Source organism: Lepisosteus platostomus, chromosome 3 (genome assembly GCF_059453375.1).
Source record: "Lepisosteus platostomus isolate fLepPlt1 chromosome 3, fLepPlt1.hap1, whole genome shotgun sequence".
Classification (NCBI taxonomy): Eukaryota; Metazoa; Chordata; class Actinopteri; order Semionotiformes; family Lepisosteidae; genus Lepisosteus; species Lepisosteus platostomus.
Window position 1 is genome coordinate 32,078,080 of NC_142613.1, and position 25,301 is coordinate 32,103,380.

Consider the following 25,301-nt stretch of genomic DNA (forward strand, 5'->3'; position numbering starts at 1 on the left):
GGCAGGAACAGCATTACAAAACATGCCACCTAGGGGAAAGCCTTTATATTCATAAAGGAACATCCAATGGGACATTCTGTGCATTTTATCACCAATATAACCAGCTAAGGCTTAGTGTGTCTGTATCCTAAATGCCCACGCCTTGGTGGACAAACATTATGATTAAATTGGATTAAAGTGAGATGCCTATTATGGGGTCAACATATTTTAATTGGTTTTGTGACTAATATTAGTTATAACATGATGACAAGATCCACCTGTTTATCTTTTGCTGAGGGACAACTTCCAGTAATTCAATACTTCCTGCCATTTTAAAACTAAATAATCCTATTAAAACTGAAATTATTTTCTGACAATAAAAAATTGAAAAACTACAAAATAAGAAGAATGAAAAAAAAATCACTTTATGTTGTCTTCTGTGGTTTAACGTTTGCTGCAGTTGAGGCTTGGAATTCAACTGGCAAATCCTGTCATTAACATTGTTGGCAAACCTGTTTCAAATCCAAATGACACAGTTCTGGTGTACAGGCAAAACAAATTTAATGTGTCCCCAACAACAGATGTTAGCACAGCAGAGACTACTGCAAAACTCTAATTGGCACTGCAGAATGGAGAAATCAATGTTGCCTTGTATTCTGAGAGGTTTGTGTTTGTTTTGCTGGCTTTTGGAAAACAGCCAGTCTATACAGAAGTATGGAGCTGGCTACTGTCCCAGAGTTCTGTCGATAGCATTGAAACACAAGCGCCCTTTTGCAGCTGCTAGATTTCCATTAAACATTGAAGTATAATCATTGATTTCATGCTAGAAAGAGTGTCAAAGAGATTGTCATGAACAGTACTCACGTCGTCTCCATTGGCAAGTGGGAAAGGAGCCCTGACTCTCTGAGCATACCCACTGTGGACCTCCAGTGATGGTTCTCCAAAACAGACACATTCTGAAAGGCAAAACACAGCAAGAATCTTCTTCTTCTGTAAGTTCTATCAAATGTTAACCAAGACACACTAATAACTTACCAGACTAAATTAGGGGCCGCTTGCAAATGCCATACGTACCTGGTACAAACTAGCAAGGTGATGTTTGGTTTTGATCAGAAATGGCTGATTTACTCCTGGATGATCTACATCATGAGCAGCAGCTGCCATCAGCCCCAGAAAGATATCCAAGGGAGTAAGATACCTAGAAAGCTTGAACACATGTGTGAGATGATGCTGTGTCACCAGTCTTTATTCTCTTGATCCTACACTTTAGCAAATCTTGCTGAACCTCTGAACTCAGAGCAGTAAATCTTGCTGCCCTTACTAGGTCAATGCCACAGTATAGGCTACAGTTTTGCAGGACAGGTAGAACGAAATCACGTAGGATAGTATGTGCTTTAGCAACCTTTTCTCTCCGACCATGTTAGGGAAAAAATATTGGAGTAAAGTTAAATTTTAAAAACAGTACATACTGTAGTTCCTAATCTATATCTGTTGCTTGTACTGTACGGATTAACTGGTCTTTGCTTAAAGCAGCGACTGATTCCTTCTCAAACCAAATTAAATGTATATCACTGGCTTGGAATACAGGAAACTACAGGAGAACATACCATTCCTCTGGCTCATTTGAAGCTTGCATCAGTGGGAATCAGTTTACCTCAAAATGAAGGGCTGCCCCCCACCCTTTTATGTTTAATAGGCAACCAGAAGGCACCTTGTAAATTATTTTCCACAGTCTGAGGCTGTAAACACATCTAAGAGTGGTAGACAGGTCTGCAACTGTCAGGTTCTAAGTCAAGGTCAGCTATTTAAGCCATCAGTCAGACAGGCAGGCAACAAAAAGGGATCCCTCTTGTCACCATGCTAACTTTTAGCCTTTGGAGGAACTGCTGACATTCTTACCTTGGGCTCCTTTAGATAGCAATGCATGGCTTGAGTGACATCGGCCGCGTGAACGGCATTGTGGTACGGATTTTGGCTATGGTAATCTTCCTGCACCATCACTACTCAGAAATAAGAAAAAAGGCTATAAGCATTGTTGATCTGCACGGAGATATAAATTATCCAAATGAATGTCAAAATGTTAGACACAAAAGGCTTCTCCGAATGCAAAGCTCCTAGCTCCTTTACCAGTCAGAAGCTTGACTTATAACGATCAAAGAATTCATATTTATGGTTGACAGGGTGTCCTGTTTTGTATTCTGCATCGATTGTGACCTGACTGGTGAAGTGAAGGGTAATCAGGCATTGATACAAATTAGTCATCTGCTGCTGACGCTCTTTTCAGTCTGAACTCCCTTTTTCTCTTGAAGGTCAATGGAAGAGAGATGTCATGTGAAATTAGCTATACTTTAAAAGTTATGCCATTCTTGATAACAACTGTTAAATAGCTCTGAGCATCACTGAAGCATTCTCTTTTGAGATACATCTTTAAAGCTTATACATTTAGCTCATGTGCAGTTAATACAGTTTATGAAATGTAAAAACGGACAATTTGGAAACTGCACAGTAACAATATTTTTTATACATCAGCTCATGTTTTCTGATTGTTTTGAACTGATTCTTCCCAGTAATCAATTCCCAGTGGAATAATTCTTTCTGTAATGAAATTGTTGATAGTGGGTTTGATGACTTTGTTTAAGTGTAACCTAAAATGCTGTAAAATGCATATTATGACAAAGAAAGCATTGATTTTTGTGAGGCCACTAGCTGAGAGGGCATAGAAAGTGTTTTTTTCCCACATTTAGAACACAGGATTATCACAATCAGTACTAGGACACAGAATGTGTGTAAACTGCTAAATATGAAACAAGGCTGTAGGGCTAGCTGTGTATTCTAAAGTTATCTACTACAGATGAGAAACAACTTGTGGAACAAATGACTTAGTAATGGATATCAATGTTGGAATAAATGAACTACATCATGAAGTGGCAGGGCTGCCGGAGGGCCATGTCTAAGGACACTTTCTTAGGTTATGTAGTGCTAAAATTGTGTATTTAATACATTTTCATAATTTACAGCAAACAAGCTGTACAAGCAGGGTCATCTCAGAGTTTTATCCATCTTTTTTTTTGGGGGGGGGGGGGGGGTGGCAATCTGGCTTCGCTCCCGTCTCTTAGATTCATGTTTTTAGTTCACTAGAAGAGACATACAGTATCTGTCCCTCTCCAAAACACTCCAGTTATCTAAAAACACCACCTTACTAGCCAAAGTGTGTGTGTGGCAGACTACAATTTGGTTATAACATTGTAAAGACATGTACAGTATTAATCAATTGAACAAATTGAAATATAAACTCAATCACATGAATTTATCAGGAACGTTCAAACTTCAATAATTGGAGCCTTTTGCAACTGTCTTCATAACTGACACAAGGACAATGATCTTTTTCTAATAAATCTTAAAGACAGATACCTGATACCTGTATTGAAGTACCATATTACCCTTACATTTTTAAAGAGCGATATTTTATAAGTTGACCACATACCTAAAAACCTGTACAGTTTGACCATATCTAGTTGAAAATGATGGATAAGTCCATGGCTGTTGAAGAGGTGGCACAAAAGTGTTACCAAACTGTTACCTGCAAAGATAATAGGTTCCAGATAATTTAATACATAATCTCCTGTTGAATTTATTATAGTGAATTAAAAGTACCAGCATACAGACATAAACAGTGAAGCCTCTAGGTATCAAAACAGATAAAAAAAGAAAATAGTGAGAAGCTACTGGCTAATTATAGAACACATAAGGGACACATAATTAATGTCCATTCTACAACAGATGTGTTTACGTTAAAGATATACAATCGCTTGACAATTGATCTTTAATAGGATAAGTACACATCAGTGATATTTTGATTACAATACATGTTTCATAAATCTAAAGTGAAATGACAAACCGAATGTTTACACAGAATTCTTTGGTCCAAGTTAGTTTTAAATAATATTCACTTTGATGCATCGAATTAACTATTGAAAGAAGTATTATGAAAATCTTTCCAGTTATACTGTAGTTTATCATTAGTTGTGCCTTATTCTTAATATATGACATTTTATTCCAATGAATCGTCTTCTGTTTTATAGCTTCATGGTTGTTTATTGACATTTTTTCCTTTGCATTGCTAAATGTTTTCTAGTTCTTCCCTGTCTGTTTTAAAGCTTTTTTTTTTACAAATAAAACAAATGCAGCTTCATTTTCATACTCTAACGTGACATCTTCAACATTACTGAACCCTGATCTTCATTGATTTCTTTGGTAAATCAAAGGATCCAAGCCTCTCACTAACTTATTCATGCAGTGATTTTCTTTACCATTGGTAAGTCGATCAAACAGGAAAATGTCGAAATTCCATGTTCCAACTTTTGACAACATGTGCTGGAGGGAACAAAAAAGCAGGTGTAGATTTTAGAAATCTATTTTAAAATTATCTAAAAATCTAAAAATTAGGACGTTACCCTTAAGAAATACTTTTTGTAATGAGCACAAATTATGATGCTCATACTAACTGCAAAGAAAATAAATAATACATCATTCTTGCAATATCAACATAATATGTATGTAGATGTAACATTGCAAATCATTAATGGATTCATTAACCTTAGCTTTGTTAAAATGCAAGAGCGTTCTTGTTTTTTATTAAAAATAACACTGAATATAAAATTTTTAGTATACTGAAAGTGCTTTTTCAGAGAAGTAACAGTTTTTAACATTAAATTTCATATAGGGCAAAAATAAAACAAGATTTACCGTTACTAGGTTTTTACAGCAATTTCCTAAGTGAGATGTCTGATAATAAGTTCCTGTATTATGTAGCTAAGGTTATGTAACTAATGTTCTACAAAATCCCCCAAACAAAGTAGATAAATCTTTCAATTGCAGAAGAGTTAAGCTTCACAATCACACAAGCATTAAGCGCTTGCTCACCGCGGCTTGTCCCAGATAGTCTTCGTCCAAAAGATGCAGAGAAGTCTGTGGTATAATTCCACGCAACAGTCTGGAAGCATGAAAATATCTCTGAAAACTCAAGAGTCTTTTCACTTTTTTCTTTGTGCCAATTTCACCTGAGTGTGCTGTAGCTGCAAGAAACATAATGGAACACATATTAAATGGATGGATATTTATTATAATGTGCTACTTTTCAAATCAGTAAGTAAAGCCACATCTTGTAAATAATATTTGTCTTTCTTTGATTTAATTCAGTTCAGAGTTTAAAGAATCCTTAGTACATTGTATATTTCATTGCCGGATGATGCACGAGATGTTGGTTCTTAGAAAAGTGTATAACACATTTCAGAACCCAAAAAACCCATATAATCAAAAGAAAAGGAGCTGCTTGAAGCTAAACACATGAAGCATTTTCAACAACCATAGGAATGAGTCAGCTGAGGTAAACCTACAGTATTTAGCAGGAAAAAAGCCATTTTCTAGAAAAATCATCATGTGTTTAGCTTCAAGCAGCTCCTTATGTTTTCCTTAAGATTTTACTTTTACTCTGGAGTGGTCACATATGTGTCCTTTGACCACTGTAACAGGGGAATGTATACCAGTACCTCTCTCTCATACACACATAATTCTCAAATTGGCTTTTTGTTTCATAAAAAAAATGAGCTTTTCTGCATGCAAACACTGTATGTGACACTAAAGTGTAAAAATGTCTGAATTATCAAGTCTTACAACTTTATAAGTTATTACTGAATGTGTTAGATCTTATCAACCCCCTAAACGCAAAAAAACAAACCGGTGTAATTGAACACATGGTATTTCCTTACTGTTAAACTCTGTAATAAATTCAATACCATTACATTTTCTAAAGCTAAAACTGACTTTTAACTTACCCTTGTGCTTAGTGCAAAAGTAATACAAAAAGTAAATGTACCTACTGTATATCTTCAGCACAATAAGAGTCACAGTTAAAAGGAACCACTTAAAAGAATCCTCTAATCGAACACAGTGGAAGTATTTATAGATAAGTTTTCAACAAGGCCTCCAAAACAAATGGCATACCAAGACTATTATTATGCCAGTGAAAGATAAAAAGGGATTTTCAGCAGCCAGTGTCAGCTCTGGAAAACACAAAGCTCACAGGAGGGTGAAATGGATAATTCACCTTTAACCTGGTGTTAATGTATGTCTGTTACACAATACAAATACAAATGACCAATGGTCTTACTTTCACCTTTCAGTGCAAAAATCACTGAACCATTGAATTGACCACCCTTTTCTTTTGATTCACTCTCAACTAATTATGATCCAGAAGCTCAAAAGCGGTGCTTTTTCTCTTAGATGAAATCATTGATTCATTTGGTTAGTAAACTATAAAGGTTTGTGTAGCATGTTAAGTACAAGAGAACCTTTAATATTTTCATTTTTAAATTAATTTTCACAGAAGGGGAGAAAGAGCTTCACAGATAATTTTTAACCAAAAGAACTTGCTTAACTTGCTTTCATTAAACAAAGAAATGAAAGAAAGTTTATATTTAAAAAAATTCATGAAATAATAGGAAATAGTTATTGTGTTTAGAAACATTTAGAACTTTTCCTCTCTTGGATGTGTTGTTCTTGTTATTTTGGCTACTTTTAAGAAACTGATATCATATGGTACCTTAATATGAGATAAGCAGATCACTACAGATTGGTTGGTAAACTTTGTGAAATTATACACCAGACAACAGATTTAAAAGACTAATTGCACACCAGAATATTTAGCCCAGCTATAACACTATTGCCAATCAGAGAGACTGCAGAGAGAATTTATTAAGGCCTAGTATTTTGGTGAGTTTTAAGCTATTAATTTATGGACGACTTAAAAACTTAGCTTAAAATGTAAAAGAGGTAAACTCAACATCTATATAACGTATACGGTAAGTATAGGGAAACTTGTGAATCAATCAAGTATTAAGAAGCACCTGTAGGCTACAAAAGAACAGGTAAAAGTTTATTCCATGTTGAAAAGAAAAGAGACACTACAACACCTGAAGAATGGTCCACAGACACAATGTTGTGTCTTATTCCTTTTCTCTTCTTTTCAGCATGGAATCAAGTATTGATATGATTGTTATTGTAAGTTTGTACTTTCTAAAGAACATAAGAAAGGTTAGAAAGGAGAAAAGGCAATCTAGCCACTTTTCTTCTTTTCTAGCCCCTTTCTCTTTCTATAACATAGTGAAGACTTTGGAGATCCTTCATGACATTTAGAGTGAAGAGGCACAACTAAATAGCAGAGGCTGTTAGAGTCTAACAAATCTGCATCCATCTCATTCTGTCAAACCTCATCACACCAGCTTGACACAAAAAGGAAAGCTCTTCTTCACTGTACTGTAAAAAGTTCTCTCACTCCTTGAACTTTTTAAAATTAGTCATAGCATCAGTACCGTCAGATGGACCAAGCCCAGAAATTAAACTCTCCTTTTAGCTAAGCAGAGTATTCTCAGAAACTCCAGCACTTCGTAAGGATTGGAAGTCCTACATGTCATGTTGTCTAGCTCTAAACAATGTGACATGTAGGACTGTCACTGTCAATTACCTGATGAGGCAATTGAATTTGTCAGACTAATTTTATTGCAATATGAGTTATATTTTGTTGCTGTGTCATGTGAGGACTAGAGATACTTTATACTATATGTAAATTGACCATCAATTTGCGCAATTCTATCAGTAGCCAAAGTTTAATTTTTACAGCTCTGCATTGAAGCGTCAGACAGATTAATGTGGAAAAGATATGCAGTTGAAAAGCAAACACTTCCCAGACTAAACAAATAATAATCATATACGGTATATTGTGAGACTACTTATGTAAAACTTAAATGGAAATTAAAATTGTGCACAGTGTTTCTATTTAAAAGGGTTTTTGTGGGGGTTTGTAAAGCAGGCTATATTAAAATAAAATTCTTAAAAGAAAAAGAAAATATTCTTATTGAATAAGAAACTCCAGTACAATATGGTGATGCTTAAACTACTAAACAAACAATATCAAGAGCAAAATCCCCCTAAATAATTAATAGATTGCCATGTTTTCTTTGTAGGCTAACTTAAAATTTAAGAAGATCAACAAATATTTTTTTAAAGATAAGAATCTTGCTTATCTGGGGGTCATGCATTTGTAGAATTTACAGTGTCATTTCTTTCCATTCAATGTCCAAACATTTCACCATCTGTTCTCTAAATTGTTTATACTGTAAATAGCTTGTTTTATAAACACTTAATAATGTTGTCCAGTGCCCAGTGGGCACAATTTTATATCATGCAAGGAAGGAACAAAGAAACTAAGAGCAAGTACTAAAGAGAATGAACTGCATTTCCTACACCTAATTATTAGTACATGCATTATAGTTATTTATGAAACAGAAAGAATCAAACACTCTATTCGACAGACTAATTGCACATCAGGTACTGTATACTGTATAACATGTTAGCTTAACTTTAATGTTAAGTTTTAACATTAACATCAACATTTTCTTAATGCAGCTTAAAACTTTTAAGTGTGCCTCTGTTAGTATCTAAAGATATTTATTGATGCAATCAATTCCTTTACCCAGGGGTGATATTATTAAAAACAAACTGAAATTTGTTTAAATTTACATTCACATTGTAATTACCATATCAGTTACATAATTATGGTGCAACTACTTGTAAGCATGTAATGAATACCCTAGCTGAGCTCCTATAAACAAAGTAACTAGTACAGTATGTACTGTAAATACAGGGAATTTAAATTTCCTGTACCTCTGTGTCATGAATTTCTCAAGTATGCCAAGAAACTGCTGTCAAGAGTCGTTAATCATCCAGTTAGTATATTACACTACCAAGTGAGCTCCTGAATAGTGTAGTCTTTCTAGGACTGATAAAAACATAATCAGTGAGAGCAGAGTGAACATACAAGAATTTCTCATCCATGGGTTCATATGTAATTTGTTGTTTTTTCCTTGAGCCTTAATCTTTAGGACTTGCTGGCTGTTTACTCTCCCAGGAAGGTAAATTATGAGAAAACATTTAAAAAATATTCCTGAATGTGATCATAAATAAGTGAATTAATTGTTCATTACCAAACCTTTTTTTAGTTTATAAACATTTTTAAAACTTCATTTTAATGTTTGGTAAATTCTGATAAAGACACATTTGTCAACGAGTTTACTTTTTGATATCAAGTTCTATCTCAGCTAACCCACCTGTGATTAAATAGACTTTAACTGATTAAATTAAACTCTGTTGCTCAGATTCTGATTTATAAGGCACTGACAATGATCTGAATAGTCCTAATATCTATGCCAGAGCTTAGCATTCAGTGTGTTCAGAGCTTTTATACTATGTTGGAGTTTTGTTTCTGCAAGTCACGTACGCCTAATAGGAAAGGCTACAAATGAGAGACCATTTGACCTCTCTTACTTGTGTTGTTGCAAGTAGCTTATTAATTCAAGGATCCCAGGGAATATGAACAATAATATAGTTAGGAAATAAATCCTGAAGCCTTGAAACATTGTGCATATGAGTGCTTCATAATGTCTGTATTGAATATATGTCCAATTCTTCCATTTGAGTGTTCTCTGAAAATTCTGCACTCATTTTCAGCCTTCCCATGAACACAGTTTTATTTTTTTTTTGTGAACCCAATATAAAGTTAATAATCTTTACAAAGAATCTGAGAGTTTATGTTCATGTGCCTAGGGACAACCACATTCAAGGATTTACATTTTTGTGAATGCTTAGAATGCTTGGTGAGAAAAGTTTGGCTTAACCCATTGGGTTAACTGATAGCCTTCTGGTCATAGGACAAAGGGGCTCGAACCCCATTCAGACTGAGTGCACCAAGGGATAACTGCAAGGTGGAGATGAGCAAAGGAGAGATGCTTGAGCTGGATGAGAAGTGAGGCATTTACTGTAAGTTTAGTTTCTCTTGATAATTTGGTGGTGATGGGGATAAGGCGCAGGTGTGCGAGATTGACTTGTTGTTATCCTCCCCAAACTTCAGTTCATAACGTCCACATAGTGTTCAGTTTTGATTGCAACTCACAAAAAGAAAATACTGAAAAGTTCACAGAATTTTACTGAAGTCCGCTCCCTGGGATCCTTCAGGAAGAGACTTAATGAGATGAAGTGTGGGATAGAAAGCTACCAGCAATCAAACAAACAAACAAAAAAGGATGAAAAGTGATTTTTTTACTGGAACCTTTACATATTAGGATCATAACTGTTTAGGTTGAAAGTCATGGGTTTATTTCCTTTCCTTGTTATTTCTAAGTTTTGTTTACACAGTAGAGCAACACAGGACCAAAAAGTCCTGGAAACATAATATTTAGTATATTATATATATATTATAGATAGCCAGCAGCCATGTCACCCTGCAACTCACAGCTGGCAACCCACTGAAGCTAAGCAAGTGTGAGCCTGGTCAGTACCTGGTTTGGAGACCTACTGTGAAAAACAAAGGATGGTGCTGGAGGAGGTGTTAATGGAGCCAGCAGGGGGCGCTCACCCTTTGGTCTATGTGGGTCCTAATGCCCCAGTATAGTGAAGGGGACACTGTACTGTAAAAATACGCCGTCATTCGAATGAGACATTAAAAATCTCAAAGTGTTTCTCGAAAAGAGGTGTGACCCCTGCATCCTGGCCGAATTTCCCATTGGCCTTTACCAATCATGACCTCCTAATAATTCCCATCTTTGAATTGGCTTCAGTACTCTGTTCTCCTCCCCACTGATAGCTGATGTGTGGTGAGTGTACTGGCGCACTATTGCATCACGTTACACATTGGTTGTGGTGGAGTGGAGTCCTCATTACCTGTAAAGTGCTTTGAGTGAAGTGTCCAGAAAAGTTCTATATAAGTGTAAGTAATAATAATGTATTATTATTATTATTATTATTATATTTACCACCTCATAATGTTAAGGTACAGATGCATTAAGAATTGATTGGAGAAATACTGTGTAATGGACCTGGGTGGTAAACGTTGCTCCTGCTTAAGGTCTTTCAGACAGAGGTTCCCAGAGATGTTCCGGGTTCTTGGAAGTCAAATCCAGTTTTCTATCAGCAGTTGGGCCAGCAGAATGGTTCAGCTGACAGTCAGGCCTTCACTTGTGTGATTTTAAAAGCAACACACAATAAGCAACATTTGCACATTGTAGTTTGTTAGTATTGCTTCCTTCCTGGATACATTTATATAGCCTGTGGCAATCAGTCATCACTGACTCATTGCAGATAGTTAATCTGGGATGTCTTGACTTGAAGAATAGTTGATGATACCACAAGGTATTGTTTTGAATGGTATTGCACTCAAGTTGGACTGAACTTACTGTTCAACAATCGGAAATCTATGAATGGGAACGACCCTCTACGCTCGGAGAGTACCCCGGTTGGCCCTCTTACTCTTCCATCTCCTGAAAGAAAACAAAGAGGTAGAGATAAAGGTCAAACCCTTGCCCATTGTATAGCTGAAATCTACTGTATGTCCATGGCTACTAATGGAAGAATTATGCTTTATTATTGTATATTAGGTGCACTGACTTCCTGTTCGCCTTTGACTCCCAATCAGAGTTATTTGAGCAGCTGCCAGTTTTCCACCAGAGGCTGTCAAGCAGTCAGAAACACAAAGGATATACGGCGTTGTTTTGTGTTAGAAAGCTAAGAAACCTCAGAAGAGACAACTCTGAGCTTCATGGGGGAGCAATTTCCTGGAAGGATGTTAGGCTGGATGATATATCTGTAACACACGGAAACAGAACCTGCTTGATAAGCAGAGCTGGCAAGTAGATAAAGCAGGCCAGCCCTCATTAACGCAGTGGTGTGCCTTAATGAGCATGAGCTGTGGTGGTGGGGGGAGTGTGAGGATGTACAGTAGGTACTGTATACCACATAATTCTAAATCCCTACGCCTAAATTCAAGATGTTGGTTTATCTGGAACCCCAGAATCCCCTTGTTAAGACAAATGAACATGAATATAAACTATACCGTATATAGCTGTCTTATTATTTAACCTATATACAGAACTGTATATCTAACTGGGTTTTGCATTGTCGCTGTCTTCTGAAATTTGCCCATATTTCCCCATTCCACCTTCATTAAAAGCTAGAAATTTCACTACTGCTTTAATAACAACAACAACATAAACATTGATTAGTAATTGTTGACAGTGTTGTTCTTCGTAGTTTTCTGATCTAATATAATCAAATAAGTATCTGTATGGATCTTTAGGAATTACATGAAATGTAATAACTCAGTTAGCTTTTAAAAAGAATATATTTAAAGAAACAAACAGAGGTTAACTTCACAACAACTGGGATATTTAGTGTTTATTATGATCTTCCTCAAAACGTTCAACACAGAAATCATGTTTAACAGATCTTGCATTATTATTAAGTCAGAATGACTGATTTAAGTAAATGAGTTTTGGTGCTTTTTGGTAATATACTAATGTGATATGTGGATGATTTGATATTCTTGAAATTGTCTTGAAACCCATGAGTAGTTGGCAGTAGTTGGGGATAATGCCAATCAGGAGTTGAAAGGAAGTGAGTCTTTATAAGACACTAAACAGAACACAACATTCTTGAATAAACCTACAAAAGTCAAAAAGACAATGAAAAGAACACCATAGAAAGCTACGGTAAGTGAAAAGTGTGCTTCTGTGTCAACAGTGGTAACTAGTATTTGTATGTACTAGTATTTGACTAGTATTTGTATGTATTCATTTTGTACAGCTTTGCTCAGTACCAAACAGTGGCGGTCTTTGGGGTTAGTGTAGTCAAAACAGTGACTGTTTGAAAACAAAGTGTTTTGAAACACTTTTTCACATTTGTTTCTTACTTTATGAAGTAAATATCTATTTTTAAACATAATCAAATACTGTTATATATATAGATTGAAGTCTTCCTTGTAAACTCAACATTTAAATTTGAATTTTATTAATTGACTTAAATTATTTTTTGTTTGTCATAAGCCCTTTCAAATGGCCAAAATTAAAATACAGTATTCTAATATGTTACTAACATAAAATAGAATGAATTGACCTACAGTATATAGTCACAGGTGTATTGTCTTTCCCATTATTAATCATATCTGTCACACAAACAAGAAGAAACAATTACCAACTTTGAAAGCAGTACTTGAGAGCATACTAGCGTGCACAACTAATTGTTAGGACCAGCTGCTCTGCAGGACAGAGCATGCTAAATGGCTGCAAGAAGTTTAATAATTACTAAAGCCCTATTTGAATAATGCCTCATATTCCATTTATACTTTTAACGGGAGTTCTTTTTTCTGCTAGAATTGTGCTACAGTAAAACAGTATAAAAAAGTGCAATGGTACAACTATAAAAAATCATTTAAAGGCAGATCCATTTTGTTTTGTCTCATATTTCTTATTTTCTGGTTAGAAATTCTAAATGAAGAATTCTTCCTGGAATTTAAACTAATACAGCATTTAAAGAGAGACAAAATAAATACTGAGCTCTTGATCCCTAGAGCACTGTCATATGGCTGATTCCCACACTGGTGCTGTTATTTTTAATTTCTTCATTGCTTTTGTGCTCTTGTGCCTGTGGCACAAAGTGTACTAATAGTTCACTAGTTTTTCATGGAAATGAAAAAGAAAAACAGTTTAATCAAGTTTGTACTTTGAAGACACGCTCCACATTTTCCTCAAGGGGCTTTTAAAAATAAAAATAAAAATAATAATAAATACATAACTTTCAAGAGTAAAAATCCACTTATGGAATATGCTTGTGGTCCAAAATGTATTTCAGAGAACTCCAAATTCATCTGTTTTTTTAAAAGAAAGTTGTGACATTTTAAAGGTGGACACAGAATTACACCCAAATTTCTGCAAATAAAGTGCTTAGAAAGATTAAGACACAGACAATGTAATTTTAGTTGAATTTAATTAAGCCCCCCCCCCCCCCCCCCCCCTTCAACTAATCTTCTGTTGTCCTCTAAACTGCCCTGATGTGTGTGTCTGAAAAACTGAGAAGTCCTGGACTTTTCCTGAAGATTTTTCTCCTTGGTTCTGGCTTTGCAAAATTGCAAATAGCAGGGTAGTAAGAAAGTCTTGTTTTAACTCGTAAAACATTTGTGTCTATGTTAAAGGTTTTCAGGAAAGCCAGTTTTCTAACCTTTTTGTGAAGTTTTCTACTGCAGTAGACATTTGATATGACCCAATAAACTGTTTGGGAAGGATATACAAAATTATATGGGGAATTACATTATTTCAATCAATTTTCTTTTACTTTATGTGTGATGTATGTTATTGTCATTATCCCCAAATGCAAGTATGATCCGAGTAGTCATTTTAACTTTTGTTATAATGCAGGTGTGCTGAGAGGATACAGTAGTTCCAGTAGAGGGTGCTCCAGGAACAATCCAGCACAAATGCCTTCTGAGGAGAGAAAAACAGACTGTTCTAATTGTCTAATCTAATGACTGTTTTAGGTAAGCAAACCCCTCATATACTCATCAACTACTGCTCACCTGAAAACTATTGCTAATAACTGGAGAGAATTAAATATGGGTATAATCTGTCTTCAAGAATAGAAAAGCACATTACGCCTATTAAAATAGTTTTATTACCATATTTGAATTATACAATATTTTCATTTTTTAAAGAATACTGTCTCGTAAAAGATATTCTTTTTGCTACATCAAGGTGTATTCTTCTTTATTGTTAACTTTGTTCTCTGCATTTGGTATAATGTTCTAATTATGCTTGATGTGTCAATAATGGTGTATTATATACATATTCTACAAAAGTGAAACAAGTGAAATTTGAAAGTATTTCTCTGGTTTGACGTCAGAGATTTTCCAATTACATCTTACAATCTTATGAACTTCTTTTTCTTGAAAAGAGTTATTTTACTTCATAATATATTAACTTTATTCCACATTGCGAAATTTGTAAAAGATAAATTGTATGTATGAATATTTTATACCACGATAGCAAAAATGCAAGCTTATAAAATTTCCGTTAAAATATGTTTTTAAACTTAATCATTTTCACACTTGTCTGTTTTTAATAGAGAAGAAATCCTTCTCTTAGGTTTGAATTTGCTTTTTAATTTGTATTTCATTCTTTTTCTTTCCATATATCATTCAGTTAAACACTAATAACTTGCAGTTATATATTGTAGTAGCTTTCAGACAGGTGTGCTGAGATGTTGATTTTATCCAACTCATGGTGCTGGGTTTCATTTTAACTAAGCTTTTGGTGATCTAATCCATCCCTAATTTGCTTAATGAAATCTCATAATTAATGTATTGCAAAATTGGAAATTTTAAATTAGTTTTAAGTAGCATGAAGAATGAAAAACATAATTTCAGCTGAGTGTTTAATTAAGCCACTGAGATCGGATTTTTTAAAAAGAATCATCAGATCCTGGACTCATGAGGAAACTGTCACACTTTAGTGTACATAGAGTTGGAGCTACTAATGGAAGCTCTCAACTATACCAGCACAATTAATAGATACACATATAGAAGTTCATATAATTTTTGACTATTATAGTGAGTAGTATTTTCATCCACTTCAACTCTTTTATTTTTACATTTTAATTTTATTACGCAACACCTTTAATATATGAATATATATAGTATAAATAATATAATATATATATAAATATAGTATAGAAAAACAAAAACATATCACGTCTAAGAAACATTAAATTGTTGACTTTATTCCAACACACCTTTTGGCTGATAAAATATATTTTGCTAAATCAAAATAAAGCGATAAAAACAACAACAACAAAAAAAGAAAATAAGGGTTTTCTTTTCTTGCAAAGGTTGATGTCTGCATTAACAAATAGGTATTCCCTGGAGGAATGTTTTTAAGTAAAGTCATTGACTTGGGCCTTTTTTTCACCTTTTCAATGTTCATTGATCACCTGCCGTGTTTTGTTTTAATTTCAAACTTTGTACTGTAGGTACAGAACTCTCTTTGTTTGGAGAAAATGATTTTTGAGAAATTGTTATTGGATCAGGTTAAATGTAAATAACTTCAACATGTGAATTGTGAAGTGTGGCTTGCAAAGGTCTACCCTATTGTCACCATATTAATAATCATGCTTACATTTCTAAAAGGAAAAGGAAACAACAGCTTTTCTAGAAGGATTTCAGCACATTGTTCAAGAAAACAGAAAAACTAAAAACAAAACAAAATATTAAACAAATAAAACAGTAGAACAAGAATGCAAGAAAAAATTGAAAATAATATTCAATTATGAAAATATATTATATTTTTATACATTGGCTTCTTTCTGAAATTTACATTTTTGTACTGTACAAATTGCCCAAATTTAGTATTTACCCTTTAAAATGAAAAGCTTTGCTTTACATACAATTAACACCTGTTACTTGCTTCCTTGGGCTGAGCAGAACTTAAGAGCTTCACTACTTTGTAAGTTCTTTTTAGCATAGTAAAAATATACGTCTAGAAGAAAGCCTGTTTTAAGATAGAGGACAGAGCTATGCCGTTAAATGTCTCATAACTCAGAAGCAACTATTTCACCTTTATATTAGACTTAATGTGCAACTAATGCAATAGAGCCATATTAGGAGCTGTATGGCTGCATGATTTACATTTGTGCTTCATTGATGTGTTGTATTTTCTGTTTTCTGATTGCTTCATCCAACTCTGGTTGCGGGGGAGCTGGATCATATCTTGCCAAGCAATGGGTGCAAGTGTGATATACCCTGAATGGAATGTCAGTCCATTGAAGGGCACACACTGACACACACACAAACACAAACATGCTCACACACACCAGGGTGGGAAGGCCAATTCACCTACCAGTATGTCTTTGAACTATGTCTAATCTATTATTAACCTACTCCCCACCTCGCAACCTTCGCTCCTCTAATTCTGGTCTCCATACTGTCCCCCAAGCCCGTCTACATTGTATGGGTGACAGGGCCTTCTCCTGCTATGCCCCCAAGCTCTGGAACTCTCTCCCCAAGGATATCAGAGAGTCACCTTCTCTAAACTCCTTCAAGTCCAGACAAAAAACCTTCTTCCTTAGAAAAGCCTTTACTTAACTGGTTCCATTCTTTTCCCCTCTACTCCTACTATTGTTAATACCACCATCTACTGTCTCCACTGCATATTCTCATTGTGTTTATTTTGTGTATTTTTTACTGTTTATTTTTAATTGTTGTTTTTGCTGTTGTCATTCTGTAAGGCGCTTTGAGCAGCCACCTTTAAAGGCGCTATATACAATTAGGTTTATTATTATTATGGGAGGAAACTGGAGCACCTGGAAGAGACCTCCAGAAACACAGGGAAAACATACAAACTTCACACAGTTACTGTAGCACCACAGGTCACTCAGGGACCCAGCAATGTGAGGCAGCAATACTAACCATTATTCAAAAAGTACCGACTTCTCAAATAATTACTTTTTAGAATGGATTATTTAAGCACTATGTTTAAGAAAACATTACAATAAATATTGCAAGAAAAATGTATTCTGTTTGCCCCCTATGAAACAGCCTCCCAGGTCTATTACAACATGAAAAATAGATTTTAAATTTTGAAATATGCAATTCTGAATGAAACAAACAATGATTTTACACAACCTAGGGCCAAAACAACACTGTGAGCCAGCTGGCTGCTTTTTCCAATTTGTCAAGGTACAGGTATGTTTGCAAAGGCAATGGAATACAATAACCAGTTTGCCCAGTGCTTACACACAATTTTTCAGTTTTTGAAATGAGACTGGGAGGTTCCAAAAAAAGTATTGAGTTCTGGGCGTTCATTATGCAGTATATATAATGGACTTTAAATATATGTTGCATTTTATTTTATTATTATTTTGTGGTATTGTGGGCATTTTCCAATAGTTCATAAAAGAATACAGTGCTAAAGCAGAGCTGGATCGCTAGACCTGGTGTAGAAGAAAAGCCTCAATTCCCCTCTAACATTTCTGGAAGGCAGCTGGGTGTCATTCATGTGAACAAGTAAATCAAGGTGCTTAATACTGTGGGCTTTAGGGAACCTATGAAAATTTTCACAACAGCAAGTATTGATACTGTTGTTGTAACCCACTAACCACTCTGGGATCATCAATGACAAAGTAACCATGACATCAGTTTAGTGTCCCATGTGAAGGACAACACCACACCCAGCACAGTGTCTCCTGTCACCATGCTAAGGCCTGGGTATGGAATTCAGGTCCAGAGGGGGAGCGCCATCTACTAGTCCACTTACACATATTAAGAGATAAGATAAGATCATTTTATTAGACATATACAATTTCTTGCATTAGGAATTAGTCTTTTCACATACCCTAGCTTGCTCTCCATGAGACACAGACAAGGAGAGAAGCTTGGGGTCAGAGTACAGGGTCAGCTATTCTACAGTGGTGAAGGGCCTTGCTCAGGGGCCCAACAGGGTAGGAGTCTTCTGCCAACCACAGGATTTGAATGGGCAACCTTCCAGCCACAGGTGCAGATCCTTAGCCACACTACCACCACTCCACCAGCATTCTACAGTAGCAACATATTATTGCTCAGAGTTCTCCCATCCCAGTATTACCCAGTACTCCAAAATCGGATGAGATGAGGCTACAAGGTGGTAGGAAGGACCTCTTCTCACCATGTGAATCAATGTTTAAAGTGTCATATAAACAAACATGCTGGACTTTGGCGATTATGTATGTGTGTAATGGAGTTGAAACAATCCGTATTTCATGAGAATTACCACATTTCAACCTAGGCTTCAGTGATGTGAAAGTGTAATTTCAGTGCATATTTGTGTTAACCACAGACTGTAGATAAACATTTAAATGAGGTCATAATTCATTTTTTCCCTAGTACCTCTTGTATACCGTCCAATCATAAAGCAATATGAGTGCATCCAAATGTTCAAATGACCTTTCCAGATTAGCTAGAGACTTTCCCATTCATGTTTGCTCCATCATTGTTATTTTGTCTGTGGTAAGCTGCCTTTAATGCGTCTTTTAAAATGAGTATTATTGATAGATTGAGGACAGTTCCTGGAATAACCATTTAAAGACGTACACCTTAGCTATTCCAAACTTATGCTAACAACATAAACAAAAACAACAGGGGAAATTTTTATTCAATCTTTCCATAAAAAAAGATTGATCTTGATAGAAACATGAATTGAAATGAAAACCGGAGGCATTACACTTTAGCTTAAACATTTTACTTCACATTACATTTTTCATGATACGAAAAAGCTCAGCTTGAAACTTTTTCTGCGCAAATGCACTTTGCATTAGACGACAGACGATACAAGAGATTTAGATTTAGTGTTTGGGAGACCAGATAAGTCAGTTTTGTTCATATTCTGTAGGTGTTTGCATCCTTGCAAGGGTTTTGATCTGCCCAGCATTGTTTTGTTCAGCTTCAGGATTTCAAGTCACCCTGAAGCCAGATTTCTGAAGATGGATTCTTCCTGTCCCTCCTTTCCTACTGACCCCGATAGTCTACTATCTCCAGTTCGTGTCACGTCATTATCTTCTGCCTTTCTTTGGAGGCAAAAATGAATACGTCTGCATTCAGCATAACTTCTCTTTCTCTTTCAGTATTGTGAAAAAAACATTTTTGCAGCATCTTTAGACTTATAATATTTCAATAAGGATGACATTTCACTAAGCTCCCTCTTGCTAAGTACACTTTTAACATGCTCAAAATAAGATGCTATTATGAACAATCCCATAGTAACATTTTATTAAAGGACTGTCTTTTTGAAACATCCACCTCATCAAAGTACTTATAAGATCCTAGAGAGGCATTTACAAAAATAAAATGAATAGTACCTGTGGAGTTCTGTTCATTTGTAACATACCGTAGACAGAATCTCTAGTTTACCATCAGGGTCAAACAGTAATGCAACAAACTTGTTTTCATCTTGTCTCCCTGGAGAGTTAAGAATCTTTTCCTCCCAGTAAGTAAAGAATTTTTTAATAAAATGCTCACCGATCCTCTAATCTGGCTTTAGTTATTTGCATAGCTTTGATGCCATTAACAGGGGAATTCAAAACCAGCAGAAAATCTAGGAATACTTGCAAACATAAAAGTACATTTTAATTTGCTTTGTTTTTTTTTTCACAGCTGTTGCTTGTTGTGGCTTCAGTCAGGCTTAAATACTAGAAAATCTACATCTGGGGAATAAGAAATGCACTCTAATCAGTGCTTTTGTCAGGGATTAACTGTCATGGCACTTGTATGCATGTAGCCAGTAAGTGCATAAGAAAGTGACATCAACAACATAGGCAGTAAGCTCTAGTCATTCTGTGATCATAATGGCCATGCTAATGTTTGTAATGCTTTTATTATTCATAATAAGGAAGAAGTAGTACGACAGTAGTTTTAAAAGTGGTAGCAGTAATATCAGTACAGCATTGTGGCACAGTGGTTAGCAATGCTACCTCACAGCACTGTGAAGCCCTGGGTCCACTTCCTGTGGTGCTAGCTGCATGGAATTTGTATATTCTCCCTGTGTTGGCATTGGTTTTCTCACACAGTCCAAAAACATACTGGTAGGTTAATTGGTTTCTGGAAAAATTGGTCCTAGTGTGAGTGTGTGCCTGTGTTTATGCTCTGTGATGGACTGATTTCCTGTCCAGGGTGTATCCTGCCATGTGCCCATTGCTTATTACGATATGCTCCAGCTTCCCTGAGAGCCTGTACCCAGTACTTGATCCTGTTCATGGGTAAAGCGGTTAGAAAATGGATGGATGGATAGCAGTAGTATCAGTACCTGAAGTATTGCTTATCCTTTAAAATGATGTGGATTTTGTTAAGTAGTAGTGCAGGTTTGCAATGATTAAAAAAATATATGTATAATATGATTGCATTTTGCTTAAAATTGTAAGATATTATGAAATTCTATTCAGCATTCTTTATAATTGTGTTATATAGGTTACACAAAGAGATATTGCAATTATGTTTTTTCACAAAGAAGCAGTAAAAATGAACAATATAAACAAAGCACATAATGATAATACAATCTCAGAACTCAGATTTTTCATGGCAAAACTGATGAATTTGCTCAAATGAGGAACCGCTTTTTAAAATAGCCCAGGTCTATGAATTTGTCTGCTTGAATTTACCTTTTTTTCACAATCATAACGACATTGTTAAATGATATGTGATTAGAGACGTAATTACCAAGGATATTTACAGTATGTAACCTTTTTCTTCTTAGAAAAAGTCTTGTGGTCTGAAATGTGCTCCATCTGAGAATCAGGCTTGAACTATGCAGTATTTGGCCTTTGATTTTATCTCTGGTACAAATCCTACTATAACATCTGTCACATTTCACTTTTGAAATGGTTAGGATGATGTTTGAAAGGGATGAGTAGATTAGTTTCTGTGCACTGAAAAATGTATTTTTTTCTGTGGTACATCATAAATGATTCCAAATGTGATATTTTCAATACCCATATTTTCAGCAGATATTCACCCATATTTTGCTTATCTAACCATTATACACTGCATGGAATTTTCTCAAAGGTATTTTATCTAAATCTGCTTACTATTTCCATATTTTACAAGTATTTACAAGAATTATTTGTATAAAAGTTTTGTGGTAGAGAAAAATACGTCTAAATACTTTCCTGTTACTTCAGTACATGTGTGCATTTAGGAAAACCAGGCAATGTAATTGCAACAGTAAAAGTTACTTTTACCCCAAACAATCTATTTTATCTATACATTTTATATACATCATCTTTTAGAATTTTAATAAAATTATGGGTAACCATAAACAAAACACAAAGACCTTTCTTGCACTACAGACACGTGATGAAAGAACATGGAGAGAAGAATTTGCTAAGAGGGAAAGTCATGGAAAACAGAACTACTGAAGAGGCCTCGTTCATCCGAGGATAAACACTGCTGTGTTCACTCCCTCTTACTTTGTGTCTGATCTTCTCGGATAACAGTCACATGGGTGCTCATGAGTCAACCTGTATTTACAACTCCTGTCTCTGAGCCTTTTTTTCTGATATACCTCCTGTATCCACCACAGTAAGATTGAATTAACAGACAAGTAACAGACAAGGGATTAAGTATTTCAGCAAAAGAGTCCGTCTTTCCAAAGCAGATTACTTCTGTTAAGTGCTGTAATAAGTGTTTTTGTGGTTGTTAATTTATCATTTGAAAGAAACAGACAAGGTTCACTTCCAATGTAAAACCAAATTGAAGGACATTGTTCATGCATAAAAACTGTCCTTGAACTTAAAGGAATGTTATCAAGTCTCCACACTCCTTATGATGCTATGAGATAAAATGCATAATTCAAAAAGATTATAAAGGGTAGGAGGTTTCTGATATACAGTAAAACATACAATGTATTCTACAAGGCATAAAAATCTTTAGCCACAAGCCAATTTTACACAAATAGTAAGATAGTGGAAAAGGTTAATGTCAAACAACATGATAAACATTCTAGGGAATATCCAGACCCAAGGTTATAGTAATGAATTTCTGGCCAAGAATAAGAGGCAAAAGGTTATAGGCTTTTGGAATTTAAACATTAAATTATTGAGGCCGTGTCAGATAACCCTATTGCATAATTGAAATTCATTACTATACACTTTTGCTTTGAGCGGTTGGAAAGAAAACCTTCCAGAAAATGACAAGAGATCTGCTTTGTTGTCATGAAATGTATCAGAAGAAAGGAAGGGCTACTAGGTCACAGTCAACTTTTTAATAGAAGTGTCCTTGACAAGTTCAGACATTGTACATAATGAGCATTTTGATAGACAAAATATTCAGATGGTTGCTAATTCCAAATATAATACCTAACCTTGCAAGCTGACTAAACACATACAATATACTTTATAAAACAGGCAAAAAAACAAAGATGGCTGGATAAGTAGAATGCAGATGCTCAATTATTGAGAGTTTGTTTCCAGGTTGTCTTCTTTGGATACTTGTTCTTCTTTTTGAACTAGTACTGTATAGCTGTATAGTTTAACTACAATGGCAACACCACAAATTAATTTTCATTTAACTCTCTGTTGAGTGGGGTGGCACGGTGGCACAGTGGTCAGCATTGCCACCTCACAGCACTGGAAGCCTGGGATTTAATTATATTAATAATAATAATAATAATAATAATAATAATAATAATAATAAAAAACTTTATTTTGTATAGCGCCTTTAAAGGTGGCTTCTCAAAGCGCCTTACAGGATGACAACAACAATAAATAAGAAGAATACACAAGATAAAACACAATTACAATATATAGAGGAGACCGTGGATGGTGGTACTAAGAAAAGCAGAGGGGTGAATAATGGAACCAGTTAAGTAAAGGCTTTTCTGAAGAAGAGGGTTTTGAGTCTGGATTTGAAGGAGTTTAGAGAAGGTGACTCTCTGATATCCTTGGGGAGAGAGTTCCAGAGCTTGGGGGCATAACAGGAAAAGGCCCTGTCACCCATACAATGTAGACTGGCTTGGAGGACAGTAAGGAGAGCAGAATTAGAAGAGCGAACGTTGCGAGATGGGGAGTAGGGCAATAATAGTTCAGACAGGTACGGAGGTGCCAAGCCATGCAGAGCCTTATAGGTGAGCATGAGGATTTTAAAGTCTACACGGAATTTGACCGGAAGCCAATGCAAGGACTCCAGGATGGGAGTAATGTGAACACTTGCACTAGACCTGGTCAGGATTCTGGCTGCTGAATTTTGGACATACTGAAGTTTGTTCAGAGTAGATTTAGATACCCCAGCGAGTAGAGCATTACAGTCGATTTGTCAATATGAGAGAACACAAATGTGTTGATCAGCTTTTCAGCCACAGTTAGTGATAGCGTAGTTTAACGATATTTCTGAGTTGAAAAAAAGATGTTTTGACAGTATGCTGCACACGTGGGTCAAATGTTAAGCCAGAATTGAATGTAACCCCAAGGTTTTTCAATTTTGATTGAAGCTCAAGTACAGAACCATCTACAGATAGGGTTATAGGACTGGCTTTACGAAGTTGATGGGGGGTGTCAATAAGCATGACTTCAGTCTTGTCGCAGTTAAGATGAAAGAAGTTTTGAGTCATCCAAATGTTTATGTCAGAGATGCAATTAGATAGAATAGAGACAGCCACATCAGTGTCAGGTTTGGTATGGATGTATATTTGAGTATCGTCAGCATAAAAATGAATGCTGAGGCCACGTGATCTTAAAAGCTGACCAAGTGGAAACATGTAAATGCTGAAGAGCAAGGGGCCCAGTATTGAGCCCTGAGGAACATCAGACTTAACAAGACCACTTTCAGACCCATCTGTACCCATCAAGAGAGACAAAGTGACAGCGATCAGTGAGGTAAGATTTGAACCATTTGAGAGCAGTGTCAGAAACTCCAAACACAGTCTCAAGACGAGAAAGTAAGATGTTATGGTCAACAGTGTCGAAAGCAGCACTGAGATCAAGAAGGATGAGTAAAGAAAGAGAACCAGAATCAGAAGCTATTAGAAGATCGTTAGTGACTTTCATCAGGGCAGTTTCTTTGCTGTGAAGTTGACAGAAGCCAGATTGGAGGGGTTCGAAAAGGTTGTTTGTCATGAGGTGGTTATGTAACTGAACTGTGACAGCACGTTCTAGAATTCTAGCAAGAAAGGGTAAGTTGGAGATGGGGCGAAAATTGTTAAGATTGTCGAGAGCCATGTTAGGCTTTTTTGGCACAGGGGTAATGGCAGCAGTTTTGAGAACCATTGGTACAGTGCCAGTGCTCATGGATTTGTGTATAATATTGAGGACAATGGGACGGAGAGAAGAGAAACAGGACTGAAATAAAGTGGTGGGAATGGGATCTAAAATAGATGTGGTGGGTTTCATATGTGTAACTAGTTTATTGAGGGATGCTGAGTCAAGAAGAGAGAAGCTGGAGAGAAGGGAACCAGAGAAGTTGGAGGGAGGAGGTATGGAAATGATATGCTTAGTGGAGAGAATGTGATGCTGGATGTTGTCAATCTTAGAACTAAAGAAAGAATTAAGAATGTGTTGCAAAGTTGTGATGAGGCAGGTAATGTGGTGGGGCAGTTTGGCTTGAGCAGTCTGTTGATGGTGGAGAAAAGATGTCTGGGGTTGTTTTGGTGATTTTCAATAATGTAAGAGAAGTAGGTGGATCTAGCAGACTCTATAGTAACCTTATATTCAGATAAGATTAATCCCTGGGGTGCTATCTGCGTGGAGTTTGTACGTTCTTCTCGTGTTTGCTTGGGTTTCCTCCAGGTGCTCTGGTTTCCTCCCCACAGTCCAAAAACACACTGGTAATTTAATTGAATTCTGGGAAAACTGGCCCTGGTGTGAGTGTGAGTCTGTGTGTGTGCTCTGTAATGGACTGGGGTCCCATCTAAAGTGTACCCTGCCTTGCGCCC

General features: G+C 35.8%; 1 protein-coding gene across 3 annotated transcripts in view; it reads right to left on the reverse strand.

Moving 5' to 3' along the window:
• The window catches only part of LOC148674742 (3',5'-cyclic-AMP phosphodiesterase 7B-like), an 87,379-nt gene that overhangs the window by 12,519 nt on the left and 49,559 nt on the right, over window positions 1–25,301 (reverse strand). For 2 of the 3 annotated variants that reach the window (XM_088625265.1, XM_088625267.1), the window contains 7 exons: window positions 11,265–11,348; window positions 4,903–5,054; window positions 4,290–4,353; window positions 3,464–3,559; window positions 1,879–1,979; window positions 1,054–1,185; window positions 844–935 (listed from right to left, as the gene is read on the reverse strand). In XM_088625265.1, coding sequence (XP_088481391.1) covers window positions 844–935; window positions 1,054–1,185; window positions 1,879–1,979; window positions 3,464–3,559; window positions 4,290–4,353; window positions 4,903–5,054; window positions 11,265–11,348 — 721 coding nt within the window. The remainder of the gene's footprint in view (window positions 1–843; window positions 936–1,053; window positions 1,186–1,878; window positions 1,980–3,463; window positions 3,560–4,289; window positions 4,354–4,902; window positions 5,055–11,264; window positions 11,349–25,301) is intronic. The other variant, XM_088625268.1, reaches the window with a different exon arrangement.